Raw genomic sequence first — 18,605 nt, 5'->3', positions numbered from 1 at the left:
GACTGCCTAACAAGGTTAACAAATAACATGTTGAACTTCACCTAGCTAGTTATACACAAAGTTCATTCATGTTCAAGAGGCGTTAAGATCAGCAGGTTGATGTGTGCAACGTTACCTTTACAGTTAAAGGCTGCAGAGGCAGAGTCACAGTAAAGCTGTTCCTCGGAAGGAAGAATGGCACGGAGTCAGGACACACAGGTGGGAATGCAAACCGTTAGCAACTTTGATACCATCATTGCTGTCACTTGAAGTAAGTTACTTATATATTTGTTGTTGATGTAAGTTACTAAAATGGTGGAGAGTAAATTTTGATGAAACCTTTCCCTGTGCAGTTGGAGAAAGTCATTGATGAGGTGTTACAGAGTGGGGATGTCCAAGCTCTGGATGTATTCTTGCAAAGGGACATATATGAAGGGACCCCTATTAAATGTTCCCAACAGTTTCTCACCAAATTGGACAAACTTGTCAGCAGGGTAAGATGTAGCCCAACACACTCACTAATATGCCACGATTATCTGTTGTTTTTAGGTTTAATGAAACCATATCTATACTATTTATGTAGAGTTTGGATAAAAAAGATTCCAAATCAGCCAGTTTGGGTCTCGCAATCCTATTCAAGTGTGGGAAAAACCTCAAGCTACCTGGTGGTTGTCAAGGGCTGTCAAGAATAATAGCTCAAGGGCTGCTCAAAAAGATAAGTATACATCTAATACATACAGGCATACAGTGTGCTAATGCTGTATGGTTAAATGTACTTAGTTGTTGATTGAACCTGGTTTTGTGCACATGGTGCAGTGGTTTGAGAAATGCAGGCAACTGTGGATCCAGTGTGGCCCGCAGTGGAATGAGACCTTGTTCAACCTCTCTGAAGACTTCTTTGATACCTTAATGGTAAGCTAACAGTAAAACACATTTTATAATAAAACAGTGTACTACTCATGTTAGTGTCCATAATGTAAAACTGTTCACTTTCAACAACTTTCCTCCCTGTTACAGGTGGTTCATGATGCATGCAAAGAGGGTACGCTTGTATATTTCTGTTTCTTGTAGATATAGATTGTAGGAACAGATTCAGGTAGAAGATACTGAGCATTTATCGTACAAGAGCTTCTAGCTTCTTAGATCCACTTCAAAGATTAAATTATAATACTTTCATGATGAATCTCAGTATATAAGAAAACATGTTTTTTACAGGAGCATACAAAATCACAGAGTCCTTCCTGTATCCTGTTGGTCAATTGGCAGTAGACCCCAGAATCTACATCCTGGTCCAAAAAGAGGTTTGAAATAGTTTTAATATCTAATTTTAGCATTTAAAACCAGGAGTCAGGTGTTTGCTTGTAAATTAACTTGCTAATAATGTTCTAACAGGCAATTCGTAAATTTAACTTAATTTTGGACAAAATCCCAGTGGAGTTGAAGAAAAAGAGGAAGATCTTATCACCACAGGATTCCTCTGGTATCATGTATGTCATGGTAGTTTTGTCATAGTAATGATAATTACTACTCATTTTTTTTCAGTATCCACACGCTCTTGAATATTGCTTGTTTATCATATTTTTACAGGATCAAGCTGGCTGGTCAGATATTGGAGGGTGGTGGTAAGTTTTTTTTATGAGTAGTACCATCTCTCTTCACCCACAACCACACATAGACACAAAAAATCTGTTTGTGTCAGATTACGACTTGCAGACAGCGCTGATGGAGGCATTGTGCAGAATGGCCACTCCTGACCAGAGGATGGAGCTGGCAGATCGATGGTTCAGCATGGAGCATGTTGCCAGTGCCTTTGTCAAGATCCGTGACTCTGAGTTTGAGACGGTAAAAATGTGTAACTTATCCAAGTGCTTCACCTTTTCTTCTTATTTGCATTTACATGTTGTTGCACTGCACAAGTAATATATTGTAATAATATTACAGCAGGAGCTCAGCTATATAGAATTGAATGTAAATGTGTGTGATTTCAGGATTGTCGCTCGTTTCTGAACTTGGTGAATGGGATGCAGGGAGACAGGAGAAGGTACATAAATAAGTATTGCCTCCCAAGACATCTCTGTCTGGGGAACTTGAGTGGTCATTAGGGTTGCCACTCAAAAGAGGAATATTTCAATTGAACTGTTATATCACACCCTTGACTGCTCTTGTACAATGAGAGAATGAATAACATGACTGTTTTATTTGGGAGTCCTTGATAGGACAAAGGTAGGGAACACATGCAGTGCTAATGGCAGAGGCACATAACTGAATAACAATGTCCTCTCTGTACTGTAGTGTGTATTCCTACCCTTGTTTGGAGGTTTTTCTGGACAAGTATGAGGTCAGTATTAACAGAATATTTATGGTTCAAAAAATGGGTGAAAAGTTACATTAGTGGATGTCCAATGATACAAAGTAAGAAGTACAGATTTTGTCTGTCAGCACATTCAAGGCAAAGATATAGAACTTATCAAGAAGCCTTTACCGTCTTGGTACAATTACTTGTTCAGTTAAGTGTTAAGATAGTTTGCATGTAAGGTGGAATGTCACAATCCATAATGTACTCCTAAGTAGGTGTGTTGAAAGAATTGTGGTTATGTTTTCAGCTGCTGATGCCTGCCGATGAGAAGCTGGACAAATTTTGGATCGACTTCAACCTTGGCAGCCACAGCATCTCTTTTTACTTCTCTTTGGCTGATGAAGAAGCACAGGTACCTTAAGATCATTAATGAAAGTGAAAGTGCAACATTTACATAATCAACAGTAGATGTACTGTATTTCTGTTAGAGCCTAACGTAGAGTGGTTTCCCCTTCATGTAGGAGGGCCAGTGGGAAACGATATGTATCAAGGAGAATGAAGTCCAAAGCTACACTGTTGCAGGTAATCAAAGCACCCAAACGCAATTATATGTATTATGGTATTCCAAGCACCCATCCATATGTGGATAGATAGAAAAATAGCACATTTGTCTGTTAAACCACAGGCATTTTGATGCATGTATGAACTTGATAGATTTATATGCCTTTAAAGACCTTTGCTTTAGTCAGGAAATGAGCATAACAGATTAATCAAGAGTGCTAAACATGAAGATGATAATCCCCTTTTGATTTCCATGTGACTGGCCATGTCTTTAAAGTATTTGCTCACGTGTGTGTGTGTGTGACTATAATACAGAGTGTTCTTTATCTCCAGAGGAGGGCAAGAGGAAAGTCTTGCAGTTAAAGCTGTCAGAGGTGGTGGTCGTGGGTGCGGTGGAAGGATCGAGTCTCACCATCCACTTCAGCTCCTCCCTGGACATCATGCAGGCTGCTCGTAGCGTCTATGGACACAGCAAAAACAAAGTAGGCAATATTCACTCCACCCTTATAGGCCACAATATTCATAAGAAAATGTTTTTGGCAATTTGCATTAACAAGCATCTCTTCCTGACAGGGCTTTAAGGGAAAGACAGGCACATCTGTAGTGAAGACTACAGTTAAAATTATAATGGAAGAGAACAGCTCCCAGGTAAACAATGATCTGTTAACATAACGCTCTCTATATACTGCTACGGTGTGATTAGTGTATTAAACCAGGGACACTTGGAGAGTGGCTGCTTTTTGAGCTTAGATCAAATTGTCAAGAAAGAAGGTGTAAATTAAAAGCTGTGTTTGTGTGTTTGTACTGCATTTCACTCTCCAGCAGGTTGTTCCAGAGAGTCAGATGTCCCTTGGTGAAAGTGAGAAAAATACTGCCCCCTACCTTATACCTGCATCGTCTGCACCTGTACAGGTGAAGGAGTGTTTTTTTGTTTTTTTACAGTGTATTAAATATGTAAGTAAATCAAATATGTAGCACAGAAGTGTATTTTAACACAACACACAGGTTTGTCAATGACAACCGTCTTTTGAGCTCATAAACATACATAACCAGGCTTTCCAGATCTTTTGAATTTTTGTGGTTACAGTGGTAATTAGTGCTAATTCAATTAATATATATAAAATATACATATTTTTCCAATTATCCCAAGTACATTAAATGGCCATTTAGAAAGAACAGTGAATTTGTCTAGTTATCACACTATTTTGTATACATTGATTTAATGTAACAATACAGTACATGACACCACTATGTTTTTTTTTATTAAGGATGGTTAAGATGACTTTAAATGAAAGCATCAAACTGTTATGATTTTAATGGACTTCATTTGAGATTGTTACCAAATAGCCGTCAATTGATAAATCTAATTTGTATCATGGCTGCAGCCTTTGTCATGGCTGCATTAAAAAAACTAATATAATATATCACTCAAAAAGTGCAATTGTTGGTTGCTGTTCTGCTGTTAAGAAATAGCAGAACTGCAACCAACAATTGCACTTTTTGACACCTGACACTTAGATCACTCACTGAAACCTTAGAAACTATCAGTCAAGGCCAGTAGGGGGCGCAGAGAGCAAGGGAACCGACCATATAAGGTCAAGTATTTGTCCTGCCAAGGAATCATTGACACTGAATCCCTGTTGACTTGATCTTACACTATTAACGTCATGGATTACATACAAAAACAAAAACTCATGGCATCATTTGAGTATCGCATTTAAATTGACCATTTAAGGAGGCCACACAAAAGATTCACAGACACATTCGTTTTGATTTTCCATCCAGATGGTGACCCCAGCCAAGATGAGGATTTCAGAGTCTACGACCTTCATCAGCAACAGTACAGGAGGAAGAGTGTGTGGTGCCAGTTCCCCCTCTGCTGTTATGCCATCATGTAGGTGACACTAGAAATTGTCAAGAATTGCTCTCACATCAGTTTCAGTCTTATTTTATTATCTTATCTAAATAAGTTGAATGCTTAAAAAAAATCTAAATAAATTGAATGTTTAAAAAATGTAAATACAAACAATAATAAAGATTTAGCTTTTGTGCAATAGAATCACAGATTTGGTTGTGCTGCCTGTCTGTTCTTGGATGAATGCAGGGTTAATGGCACAATATGCAAACATATATTTTGCATTAAATCTGCTTTACTAAACTGAATATATGTTTCTTCTTCAAGGGCCTCCTGAACTTTTTTGATGTCAAAGACAGATTAGCGATGTACTGTGGACCTTTGTTTGATCAAATTTATGACATCATCAAGTTTTTTTCTTTTTTTAAGATTTCATAACTGTGTCCTGTAGTTGCGGAGGACACAGTTAGGATAGATCCATGTAGATTCAACTCTCAACTGTGACACTGATATTTTCTCCCTTTAAGATACTCCAACCAAGGGTAAAGGGAAGCCATCTCTGGAGATGATTCGTTCATGTGATAGGCAAGGTGAATTGTACCTGGGAGAGCTGAGGACAACTGCTAAGGCATGCAGTCATGGCACAACACCTAACAGCGCAATAGCAGGTGGCATGATAGAGCAGGTATGACACATACTGAATATTCAGAATTTAACATACTACACAGGCGGTGTAAGCGTTCAATTTCACTCAACAGCAAGCCCAAAATGTGACACCACAGAATGCAAAATTTTTGCTTTTTTAATGTCACCTTAATTTCATTGTGTCTGTCTCAGAGTGATACGTCTCTACAGAGTATGGCTTCCAAACAGGCCGATAAGAATAAAGTTGGCAAACACAAAAAGGTACAATCACCAACTTATTATGTTTGTAAATAAAGTTAAGCTAGGATGTGTTTTCAGTATGTGAGGGTTTGATACGATTTAACTATGAACACAGTAATACTGATTTTGAGTCTTTTTTAGTGATTACATGTATTAATTAATAAGATGAAATGTGATAACCCCAGGCCCAGATCTTGTTTGAAGCTATTGGTCCCAATCACCCCTCCAAACAGGATTTCTCTTCCAGCTGTCAGGCAAATATGTATTTTACATGCTATTTCAGTGCAAGGAAAGTTGTATTCACACAAAAGATATAATTCTGTTGCATCTGTTGTCTCTGCTTGTCCTACAGAACATACCAGTGGCAAAAGCAGTAGATATAGTTCTATCTGGAGAGAATTTTGTGCCTGACACCCAACCCAGAACTGGGAGAAACACGTAAATACTGTGAAAAACCTCCAATCTGATTGGTGATCTTGTGTGTATGTAGAGTGTATAACTAAAGATGTTAACTTGTTCGAATTGCAGATCTTCTAACTGGAACAAACTGTCAGTTTCTGAAATGTTAATGATGCCCACACAGAAAATAAATTCTCTGCCGAGACCTGGTAAGGAAAGAAGTCATCAAATATCTTTAGTATTTCTAAGACATCAATAAATGTTTTGCATATTAAAAGCTAGTAACACACACAAAACCGAGCTAGATGAAAAGAAAATGTCATGTAACTTTTATTTTGTTTTTAAATAAAAAAAAATTCTCTTTAGAGACAAAGTATCGTTCAAGTTTGGCACAAGAGCAGCAGCGCCTGTCCTCAGCACAGAAATTGTCAGTTCCAGTTCTCGGCCCAGTCAGCCAAAAGCAACTCTATACTGAGCTCACCCAGCGCCTGCAGCAGGTCCTCGTTGAGAGGAACCAAGATCCTGCACCTCAGGAGCCACCTGCACCCCAGATAAAAATGTGTGATATCAGAGAGGACTCTAAAGGCAGAAGCTCTGCAGACCGGTGCACTTCCACATTTTGTGCTCCCAAAGAGGAGCAGGCCCAGAGAAGTGGCCTTGCCAAAAGGAAGAGCAAAGGCCAGATGTCACTGCAGGCAGATGCTGCTCTAATCAAAGCTCCAGCTAAGGCCTCCACAACCAAAGCTCTGCAGGAGAGAATACCACCCAACACTAAGGTTGAAACTAACAGGGCCCTTTCAAGCAAAAAGAAGGTATCAATACTGTAAGCTTAATGTCCATTCTAAGGTTATTAATGTTGTATATCGTGATTCTCACACCTTTTACTCTCTCTACTCAGAGAGATGCAGAGGTTGCAGGCAGCATGGTGAAGCTCATCTCTAGCCGTTATGAGATTAACAGCCAGTCCACAGCAAAAGACAATGCAGAAAGTATCCCTCAGAGCTGGGGTCCTCCTTTTGTCAGCAGGTATACACATGGGTGATTGGAGGACCACATTATGTTGTACTGTAGTAAATAAATGTCTTCCAAGCATAACTGCCACTTATTGACAGTTTGTGTTTTCGTAATAGGCCAATCTTCAATATGAGCTGGTCATCAACTGCTAAAGTAAGTCATCATTACTTTATTTATAGTGTGGAGTAACTTGAAGTTACTAATCTCCTGCGTGATTTGCTAAAGATGATCTTTATCTGCTACAGAGAGAAATATCTGGAGCTGTAAGCCTAATGAAATCCAAAAGCAAAACTGCAGCAAGCTCTATGAGGCAGAGGTACTATATAATTCAGTTAAAATATTTGAGCTACATTTGGATATTCCTGTGGCTTTCAGTGCATTTTAGGATGGATTTAATGCCCTTTTTCTGTTGTACAGAAAAGATATTTTTGCATTCAACATTGATGCACCATTGAGCATTGGGGTAAATATTACTAATATTAGTTGTGATATATTATACCTGAGTACTTGGTATGTTACTGTAGTGTTTAAAGTCTGTTCTATTGCTCTTTAGGGAAAGGACAAAACTTTCCATAACACCTCTGCCACATCGAGCAGGTTGGTCTGACAGTTAAGAACAGCCTGCAGATGTATTTGTCAAAAAATGCAACCTTTGAAACAGTACCATCTTTGTATTTTGTATCAAAAACTGTCAAATTTCATATTCCCCATATTGTTTGACAGTGGCATCAATGACTCCTCAGCACTCCTCAGCACAACCAAGAAAGGACAGGCTGTGGCAAAAGTATATTTTCATTGTACTGTAGTGTTTTATGATAGGTTGACAAAAATTGAAGTGCACCATGTGCTACGCAATAAAGCATCTCACTCTCTTTCAATCTATCTCCCTGTCTTCCACTACCTCGTGTGTTGCAGGAGAAGCGGTATGTGAAGAAGCATCTGTTCAGTGACACAGACACAGATTATGCCATTACAGAGGTCAGCTGGCTGAGGGAGTCAAGCAGGAAACCCAAACCCAAAGTGACCAAATACTCCAGGCCGGCGTCCATCAAACCTAAATCTGTGTCACCTCATACTTCATGTAGGCCTTTAAAGCCGCACGTTCATGCTGCTCACAGTCTGAAATTCGTCACATGAAGACCAGATGTTCCTACAATTATTAAATAGAATGGGCTTACTGTCATTGCAGATGAATCCCCAGATTTTCCCCCACCCACTCAAAAACCTGTAAAGGGAAATGCCAAACCCAACAAGGTAAGGCATTACTGTTGTTTTGTAAATAATGTGCTTTAAGCCTGTGATGCACTATCCCATTCAGCCACAGTGTATCATTGTTGTGTAATCAACAGAAGCCTGACGTGAAGGAGAGAGTGGAGGTGCCAAAGAAGACAGTGAAGCCAGCAGCATCACCCAACAGACCACATGCAGCAGGCAGGAGGCCCCAGAGAGCTGCAGCCACCTCTACCAAGAGCTACAGGGAGCCAGACACTGAAGACAGCCAGTCAGAATCAGAGAAGCCTCCTGTTCCCAAGGCAAAAGAATTCCCTATATCTTATGTCACTTTCGGTTTTTAAAAGCACATGAAACACAAGTAACATAGTTATTGTTCTTATTTTGTATGCACATGACAATGAGACTGGGTTTGTCCTGATCAGAATATTTTATCCTCGCTATCTATCTGAGTTAGGTATTGTGGATCTGCCCATACCAACAACCATTTTGATATTTTGTTAATTAAAATAATGTAACAGAGTCAACATTACAACTCCAAATAGCAACATCTTAACTCCAAATAGCACAAAAAAGTCAAAGAAGTTGAATGCCTTGTTACGCAGTTGCAGCACAGTGAGTACTGTACAAACATGGTGTCAAGAAGGCAAACTACATCATGGCTCCAAACACAAATGGTAGAACACCTTGTTTTCACAGAGAGTACTACTCCTCCCCACACGCATACCTCCACACACGCAGTCTTGATCTGGATATTAGATATTACTTGTTTGAAAGGCAAATACCTGAAAATGCTTGGTGTCGACCACAGGTATTTAATCATACATAAAGATTTTGTTTGGGTAGATTCCACATCCCAAGTACATAAAACACTGGTGGGATTCTCTCTGTGCTTTTTCTATGTGATTGAAAGACAGCCGTTAATTATAGTGCTGTTGAAAATAGACTAAAATCATACTGTCTTTGTCCACTAATAATAGTACTCCTCCACTAATCATCTGGAGAATGCTGAGAAAACTCATGAGGCTGCTCAAGTGACAAAGAAAAAGACAGCCAGCAAACAACCAACCAAAAGCTATATGAAGCTAGAGAGCAGCCATCACCGCAGCCAGTCAGAGTCGGAGTCAGTGTCAGGGCAACCATCCACTTCCAAGGTAGAGGTCACTGAGTTTATAGTTCATGTTATCTTGATTAAGTGATCATCGATTCTGCATGCCATGAAGCATCTTTAATATACCAGAAAACATCCATATCACCACAATGCTCATACTGTGAACAACATAGTTAGCAACTTGCTCTGTTCTGACTGATCTGAGGCTGTGTGTGGATGTGTGTTGTGGGGCTGTACAACCGCTTATTTTATGTGACTTTGGTTTTGACATTCATAATGTTACATCATTTTTATGAGTGAGCCTTGAGCAACTCTTCTCAGCTATAAAGCTTGTTGACAGTCCACACATCATCTTAGTCTACCTCGCTGAGCTTCTGGAACTTGTGGTTAGTTGTTGATTATGTTGTTTGCAGTGTGAATGGATAATAATATCATTTTTGAATGCGGTCACTGTGGGAATCATTTTAACATCACAGTTGCTTTAATAGAAGACTGTTGCAGCAATATTCCTTTCATTTTTGGTTTGTCTGCCAACAGAAATATTTTGCAGGCCAGCAGGGGAAAAATGAGAAGACCTGTTTGGGGGTTCCAGAGATAAAGAAGAGAAAAGACACCTCTGAGAAATTCATGGATACCTACAGCAGACTGGACAGAAACAACCTGTCTGATCTGAAAAAGCCATCTGGTCTCAAGGTGGGAGCCCAGCCCTCTATTCATGTCACTCCAGCTTACCTTTTGAAAATTGTTCATGGGATGTTCTCAATTTATTCATCATTAACAGTCAATCATCACAAATTGTGAATAAATCCTCACCGTATTGAACAACAGAGATATGGAGTCCTAATAGAATGCATGAAAAAAGATTTGGTTAGTTTACAAATTCCAAGTTCCCAATTAGAAACATTCCTAAATCCATTTCAGCAAAGATATATACATATCTAGATACAGCATACTATATATCATTTAACTTCAAAACATCAAGACATTCCTTTTTATCTGTATCAACCTGGGAATGAAACAGGGTCTTGAATGTGAACATTTGCATTGATGTCCAGAATGGCCTTGTTGCTTGTTCATATATAACAGAAACACTTTGTTTTCCAGCAGCAGAGGCCTGAGAATGTTCTTCCAGAAACTTCGAAGTTAAATAAGAAAAATGTCATCCCTGCCGAAGAACAGATGAATGCATTGAAGGATTCTTGGGACGCCCGCCAGACCTCTTTTTGTCCGTCCCCTCCTTTCATCGAGAGGATGAGATGTAAGTCTGTGGAAAGTCACTCACCATCATCAGTTAGATAACAGTCATTTGACTCCTTTGACATCAGCTAATGTCTATTACATGTTTCATGATGGATCAAATAGTTTGTTATATTACTTAAGAGCCCTTTTGACACTTTTGCTTTTCCTAAACTTGTTTCCTGTCATTGACAAACATTTCTTTTGCTTGGATTCAGCTTAAGTATAGTAGATTATATAGAAGGATAATGTTCACTTCACCATCTCAGTCAAGTCCTCATGGCCTCATTATCGCTTTTATTTCGAAGGCCAGGAAGAGGATTTGAATTTGTCCAACCTGGAATGAACCCAAATCGTACTTACTTTAGTTTACTTACTCAGTGTCAGTCATGAGATATTTTGTATTAACCTTTGTAAAAATGTAAAACATTGTTTGTATTCATCTACATTTGCACTAGATGCATTTTCACGCTCACCACCTTTATGCAGAAGAAAATTGTTACATAAATGACCCCGTTGCTTTCCAACCTCTTAACTGTAAATTGATATGTAGAAAAGCATGTATATATTGACCTTCTACTCTCTGTCCAACTTCTGAGGCCAGCTGTTTGAACATCTGTGCTTATTTTGGACCCTCACAGCTGCCGAGAGGTCAGCCCCAACCTTGGGTTTGACCTGCTCCCCTCTCCTCACCCCGCGGGGATCCCCACTCCCTGCCTCCCCCGACCCTTTCTGCCAGGACAGCCCCTCGCCAATCCTGCTGCTACCCAAACCTCGCTCTACAGTCAGCACCATAGGAAACTTCAAGCCCTCCTCTTTCTACAGTGCAAAAAAGAAACGCAGCTCATCCAAGACTCAATCCATCCAGTCTGTCCCCTCTCTCCCTTCACTGAACCCCATAGGTCAAACCCCTGCACCTGGTGCTCCCTCTGGACCCAGTGCAGCAGAGGTAAAACAGCACCTCTCTGACATCTTATGTAGGTCTCATGGCCATATATGGATTCTGTGTTAAAGGGTAGAATCACATTCAGAGACCTTTAATGTAGCGTAATACCACATACTCCCTTTCACTCTGATGATATATATCTGGGCAGTGAGAATGTTATAGTAGTCAATTGCAACTTGCATTGTCTTAGAGACGCAAATACTCATCCCAGAGTCTTCATCAGTTCTAATGATGGAGTCATTGGAGAGTTCCCCGGTGGAGAGTTCCCTGGTATTTAACATGTTTTAGTGATTCACATACCTTTACACTACATTGAAGTCATTGACGTCACTCAGGTGTCACGTGAGAATCACTACAGTGACATGAATGGATGTGCGAATTGTTAGATGACTCATAAACAGTAACCTAGAATGTAAGGAAGTGCGTCTGTGACCTAAGCATTGCTGGTTGAAATTCCCAGTCCAGCTGAGAAAATGTGGGTAGAGAAAGTAAAGAAGTAACACTCCCCTCTTTTTGAGGTGTGAGGTTCTCTCTTTAAGCCGATTTGTTATTTTGAATCTCAAACAGCTCAACCCTCAACTTCAACAGTTGTTTGGAGTAACATTAGATGACTGAGGTTACACCAAGCTATTCTCATATGTGTAACCATGAATCTAAAGGGGACATTTGAGAAATCCAACTTTCCCTGGTAAATACATCATGTAATTATGTATAAAATGTTGGAATTGCACATGATGATCTGGTTGATTAAGTGTCATGATTGAAATGACCTATTTAACTCCAGGCAGAGCAGATAATAGCCCTGCAACATTTCATCTGTGCCTCTTAATGCATCATGGAAAACGTCTTTTATCATTTCACTATCACTAATCCATGACAGGCATGGTGATTAGGTAACTGCTAAATGAGCTGCCGTATGTCTTCTTGTCCATCTTTTTCTCATCACTTTCTGTCCCTCTCCGTTCCTATTTATTTGTTTCCAGATGAGTCCAATCCAGCAGCGCCTACCTCCACCATCCCAGTCGCCTTTGTCTCTGTCTACTCTGCCCCTGTTGACATCCACACTCCTTGAGCTGGACAAGCCGCCCATGCCCTCTGCTTCTCAGTCACCATTCCCTGAAGACACCGTCAACCATTATGGTTTTAGTAAAGTGTCTTTAGTATCACTGAGCCAGTCGTCCACTAAGTCATCAGTACTCACTAGAGGAGTTAAGGACAGCCCCACTGCTGCCCTGCCCGTGTTACGTAAAGCAGAGGTACAGCTTTTCCATACTTTATGTTTTGTGCTTGATTGACTATAATTGGATGGATAGATGGATGGACAGATGGGAGCACTGAAAGACCACTAATGAGTTGCTGAGTTATTGTACTTTTCAAATAGCTTTACCCATCAAACAAACAAGTAATGCATTACTGTCCATTCTGACAGAAAACACCACCTTCAGACCGAGACATAAAGCCAGCTCAGCTTCATATCTCAGGTAAAAGACCTTTTTGGTTCAACTTAGTTGTTGACAGGTGTACACCGGATTTCCCAGTTGCTAGTCTAACCCCACAAACCACTATTTTAGAGGAAACCCTTGTGTTAAGAAGCAGTCGTATGCTGGGTAATGTATTATAACTACTGGTTCTTGTTACAGGACCCAGTCGCAAGCGCCACATCTCCTTGTCCAGTAACTCAGAAGAAGATGAGAAGGAAGAGAGGAAGAAAAGCAAGATGAGAGGGCAGCGTTCTCCTCGGATGAAACCAAGGAAGTTGTTCAAGTCCTGTAAGACATGTTAATTGTAGTACTTTGTGCATTTGTAGTAAATTCAGTCTGGAGTAACATCTTCAAATGTCCTGGTGGAATAACATCTATTGAGAAATCAGTGCTCTCGCAGAGAAATGCACATGTACTCACACAAAGTATTATGAATGTCACCATGTTAATTTTTTAACAACATGAGGAATATGTGCCATCATTTCATAAACCAACAAAACTGTTTTTGTCGGTTTGAATTTTCTTTGTGATACTGGGACTGAGGTCAAAGTTATTCCTCAGCTCATCATTTACATACTATATGCTATGCAATTAATACAATACAGATGTCCTTAAATGCAGTGTTAGTACTAAAACATAACATTTTTTCATTGTTTTACCTCTAATATTGGCAATGACTCCTATGTGAGATAATATTTCTTCATTGTTTCAGCAACCAGACCTCATGGTCAGGCCCAGAGCTGGGGAGAGCAAGGCAGTTCAGAAGAAGAGAAAAACAAGAAAATCCGGCCACAGGATATAACTTTCAAAGTTACCAAGGAAAGAACATTAGAAGAATATCAGAATATCAAGAAAAAGACTGTGAGAGACACAACTCATGGCACAGGTACCCCTTTCTCCAGTTTTTACTCGACATCACATTCAATTTCAGGTGATTTACTAGGAACAGATCTTGTGATCAGAATCCTAATCTAGAGCTGTTGTCCGTTCACCATTAGAAATGCTGAAAAGCACAAAGGTTTAGTTGTCTTAAAATAAAAGATAATGTAATAGTTACATGTGAGATACATTTTTATGCCCCTGCGCCAGCGATAGCCGAGGCCGAAGGCATTATGTTTTTCGGGTTGTTCTTGTGAACATGATATCTCAGCACAAACGTCCACTTGGACTCAAAGATGAACTGATTAGAATTTGGTGGTCAAAGGTCAAGATCACTGTGACCTCACAAAACAGGTTTTTGGCCATAACTACAGAACTGATGACCATTTTTCACAGTTAGTCTGACATTGAATTGGTGGCACTTCTGACTCAAAGGTCAAGGTCACCGTGACAAACACAATTTTGGCCATGACTCAACAATTATGAAAAAAATTCACACGGATGTTTAATGGGATACAACGATGAAGTGATGACATTTTGTACCTAAAAGGTCACTGTGACATCCTAATGATATACAATGTGTATACCAACAGCAAAATATTTTCTTAAAGCGTGGCCAAAACAAGTTTTCTTCATGATAGGCCATGGTAGGATAACTGTACAGTGAAGATGTTTATGTTTTCAGTGCCTTCTTCTTTAGTTTTGGAAGAAAGAACTATTTGCAATAATTGAAAAAATTAAAAAAGTTATTTTAGTTTTCAACCAGAATTTGACTTTGAGATTGTGCTCCCTAACTGATCAGTGGATCTGTTTGTTACCTCCAGTTGCTGAGGTGTCTGCTGACGGTGAGGTGAGCCAGGTGACGTCTTCTTCCCACACGGTGAGCTCCAGTCATTGGGAGGCTGAAGTGGAAGATGTGGAAGACATGGACATGACTGAGGATCTGGAGGTGCCAAAAATGGCTGTAAACCCGAGTAACCTGTGCCAGCAATTCAGCTCTGAGCTAAAGAAGAAGTTCCAGGTTGGACACACACACACACACACACACACACACAACAACACACATTTAGATAGTCAACAGGGCAACAGAATATGTAGCAGTAACTGCATTACTGACACATTACATTATGTAGTTCCCCTTTTTCTGTAGCAGTTTCAAAGGGAACGTTACTGGGCCTTGTTTGATTGAGAAAGCAATGACTATATTTTTACACTTAATATATTCTCACAACTTGTCTTGAGCACTTCATATCTCTTGTCAGCTCTGTTTTCTTAATCCTGAGCCACTGAAATGTCGTCAGATGACGGCCTTACTGAACCACTAGATTCTGAATGTGTTTGTATTTCAGAACCGTTTTAAGATGATGGAGGTTTACAACAAGCAGTCTTTGAAGACCGTCCAGCAACATGTCTCCTCCCTCAACATGCAAATGACCAAATACAGGTCAGTTAGTATGTAGTTAGTGTTATAAACAAAACGCAAAGCTAAATTTCCATTCACTGGTGATACTGGCTAATAAATGACAATTAATATGCATATTTCACATTTTTACCATCAAGTTAAAGCTTAATTTGATGGCTGGTTACCCAGCAATGTGGTTTTTAGAGAAAATGACACATGCACAATCCACAGTCAGCAGTCAATGTTCATTTCTGTACTTGTGTGTTTTATGTGCTCCAACTCTACATTGTTCTGTCTTCCTACAATCTGAATCTTTTCATTTTTAGATTTCCACTTGACTGGTTCATTCTCTCTCTTCTGTACAGGACTAAGAGGCTTGAACAGGTTCAGGAGGTCATCCTGGAAGAGATCCACAAGTTGGAGCAGGATGACACTGTGCTGAAAAGCATGGAGAAAGACCTGACTGTATGTCACTCTCACACACGCACACACACACTCTCACTATATAACATTTTGGGGGAGAATGTGGAAAGTAATATCTTAAAAAACAAATGATTTCACCATAAAATATTCTGTTAAATGTGACTGTCTCTAAATATGATGTGTTCTTCATGTTGGTTTGACCAGTGTCTGATCAGCGCTTGGTCTCTGTTCTCTCACAGATGTACTGGAAAAAGCAGGCCGTGGCTTTCAGTTCTTACCAGGAACGGGAAATCAGGAGGTGAAATAGGCCTCTGTGTGTGTGTGTGTGTGTGTGCGCTTGTGTGAGCACTGAAAGAGCCAGGTTGTTAGTTTGACTCTGTTTGCCGCCACTCTCTGATCAATGTAGTTCCCACAGGCTTAAACCCAAATACTCTGTAAAAGGCTGAATAACACACTTGTTTATTCGGTGGAGCAAGGATTAAAAAACTTGACTGGAAAATAAGTTTTTCCTCAGGCTTATCATTTTAAGCTTGATATGAACCCTACAGCACAAGCTATTTTGGAGGGATGTGGCCAATGCTTCTTCATATGACTAAGCCGAGTTCACTGATGTTTATTTAGCAAGCATTCCCCTACCAGGCGCTGCTGCCCTGACTGCATCCTGTTATCCCCAAGTTAATGGCCATGACAAGATATAATAAGGTTATCATGGCTTTTAAAAATGAATGGATGGCCGTTAAAGTACATTATTTTTCTGTGTTAATATAGAGCATCCAAATTCATCAACATAGCTCACCTCTCTCCATGATTTAATTAACACGTGTGATCCGAGCAGCGTCCTGTCACTGAGGCACGTGGCTGGTCATAAAAGGATTTCAGCATGATTTACTTCACTTGACAAGAACAAGAGTAACAAATAATCTGACTCAAAATACGCAGTTTTTGAGTTGACCCCATTCATTCCCTCTGTCCATATCTGAGTGTCTCAGTTTCTTTTGCTGAAGACGCCACATATATTATCCTACTGCCTCTATGATTCAGAGAAGCGATGGTGTTAGATGGTTGAGCTACTGCTTCTTTTTGGCCACTCTGCCATACAGTAGAGATTTTATGTGACATGATTGCAGTGAGTGACTGCTGTCTTTCTGGCAAGGCCTTTCACCGTATATTGTCAGTGGTTTATAGTCCTTTGTCATCTTGCCTGGGTAGTTCCATCTTTACTGATTCTGCGATCACATAAATGCACAAAACTGTGGAATTTACTTTTCAATCTCGATCAGTTCCACGCTTCCCACATTCATTTCTGCTTTACTTTTTGACAGCTGAAAATGTGTCACTGACATCCACTGAAGGGGGTCAGTGATGGACATATCATTAAAAACATGTAAAGCAAATAAAATACAACTTCAAATTAAGCCACATCTTAAAACCAAACTGACCAAGTACTGTAATTGTGTCAAGTAAACCAGAAATCCTTTTTCCACACAAAATGCACTTTGTAAGAAATAGTGCATTTAATGTTTAGCAGTGTTTTCCCTCTACCTTTAGCGCATGTTCCCCTTATTTGCGTGACTGTCCGTTTCCTTCCCTGCAGAAATGAGACCCTGAAGAAAGCCCTCCATAGTAACACGTGCCACAGCTTGGAGTATGAGGAGAGAATATTCACATCCCAGGTCTGATCCTCAGGTCTAAACTTCACAGCTGGCATCTAATATGTGCTCCATTGTGTTGCTCAAGTGTTAGACTTCTAATTAGCTGTGTAAACCAGAGCTCAGGTAGCTTTAAATGAAGAATATTCTTTCACAGTTCATCTATTTTCTTTAAATAGAACATGTTACCTCTGCCTGTCAACCTGTCTGTCCAGTCATTTTTTGCTGAGTGGGCTTTACAACATTTTGCTCATCTCATGTGTCAACTCGTCCCCTGCTTGTCCTGACTGTCATATTCTGTGTCGCCACCCCTAAAACCTGTGCTACTCTCCCTGCTGTTCTCAGATGTGCCTGATAAGAAAAGACATGAAGTCAGTTCAGGACAGACTCCTCAGTCAGATGGTGAGTAGACACACAGGTGACCCTTCAATGTGATTTAGACCAGAACAATTATGCTGGCTTTTATTCTGTGTCCTTTTCTCTGTCAGCAGAACAGTGCTCCTTTGAAAGCCTGTAAATGGCATACAGTCTTGAGAGAATTCATGACTCAGATGATGTTGTGTAAGATCTTAAATGAAGTGTCTTTCCTGGATGTTTCTTTGTGCTTGTGTACCTTTTTGTAGCAAGAGGGGGAGATCCAGAGCATGAAGAGAGGTCTGCACACTTTGTTTTTCCCCAGATGAAGCCAGGTCCTGCCAAAGGTCTCTACACTATAAACAAGGTTGTGTATTTCACCAAGTGATGCACACTGTGCTGTGTTCTTCAGCTGTGCTGATTTCATTTCAAAGTGTTTGCCTGAATTGTTGCTTTTTCCAGGTTCTGCTTTTATTTAACATGGATGTTTTTGGTTTATACTGACTTGGATGTGTTGTTGCCATGTTTGTTTTTATTCGAAATGTTATCTTATTCTGATATTTATTATTTAATGAAATGTATAAATTCAGTAATTTTTAGTGTTCCTTGACAGTAAGTACAGGCAATAAGCCTTTTCCATGTTTTCTTGGCTCTGTGATATTTAAAAAAGAAAATCAGATTTATTCATGTAGGTTAGTTAAGAAATGAAATGGCCAACTAAACATTTCAAATGTTAAATCTGTCAACTGTTTTTAAATACCTCTTCAACCTGATTGTTAATTGAAAATAAAACTGTAAAAAATGAGGTAAGCCATTCTTAAAAAAGACCTTGTATTTTGAAGACAAGTAGTGCTTACAAAGGTATTTCTCTTTTCAGTAAAGACATTGACGGTCTCATTCAGACT

General features: G+C 39.7%; 1 protein-coding gene across 1 annotated transcript; it reads left to right on the top strand.

The window, feature by feature from the left end:
- The first annotated feature begins 174 nt into the window (after positions 1–174).
- sycp2 (synaptonemal complex protein 2) lies at positions 175–18,087 on the top strand. Its single transcript, XM_070911144.1, has 45 exons — positions 175–198; positions 333–473; positions 563–694; positions 787–891; positions 997–1,021; positions 1,195–1,280; positions 1,372–1,466; positions 1,567–1,601; positions 1,679–1,821; positions 1,968–2,020; positions 2,272–2,317; positions 2,583–2,687; positions 2,797–2,857; positions 3,170–3,318; positions 3,410–3,484; positions 3,662–3,748; positions 4,622–4,730; positions 5,219–5,376; positions 5,547–5,597; positions 5,929–6,014; positions 6,105–6,184; positions 6,342–6,787; positions 6,874–7,001; positions 7,106–7,142; positions 7,235–7,305; positions 7,407–7,452; positions 7,543–7,586; positions 7,713–7,773; positions 7,905–8,070; positions 8,179–8,243; positions 8,339–8,521; positions 9,200–9,379; positions 9,868–10,023; positions 10,435–10,588; positions 11,208–11,515; positions 12,496–12,768; positions 12,942–12,993; positions 13,153–13,291; positions 14,692–14,893; positions 15,222–15,316; positions 15,640–15,739; positions 15,937–15,995; positions 17,292–17,370; positions 17,692–17,748; positions 17,970–18,087. Exons 1-45 carry the CDS (start codon positions 175–177, stop codon positions 18,027–18,029), a joined length of 5,007 nt encoding a protein of 1,668 aa, XP_070767245.1. The 3' UTR covers positions 18,030–18,087.
- The last annotated feature ends 518 nt before the right edge of the window (positions 18,088–18,605 follow it).

The sequence above is a fragment of the Enoplosus armatus genome, chromosome 8, assembly GCF_043641665.1.
Source record: "Enoplosus armatus isolate fEnoArm2 chromosome 8, fEnoArm2.hap1, whole genome shotgun sequence".
In the NCBI taxonomy this organism is placed as follows: domain Eukaryota; kingdom Metazoa; phylum Chordata; class Actinopteri; order Centrarchiformes; family Enoplosidae; genus Enoplosus; species Enoplosus armatus.
This window is presented reverse-complemented; position numbering and strand designations above follow the sequence as displayed.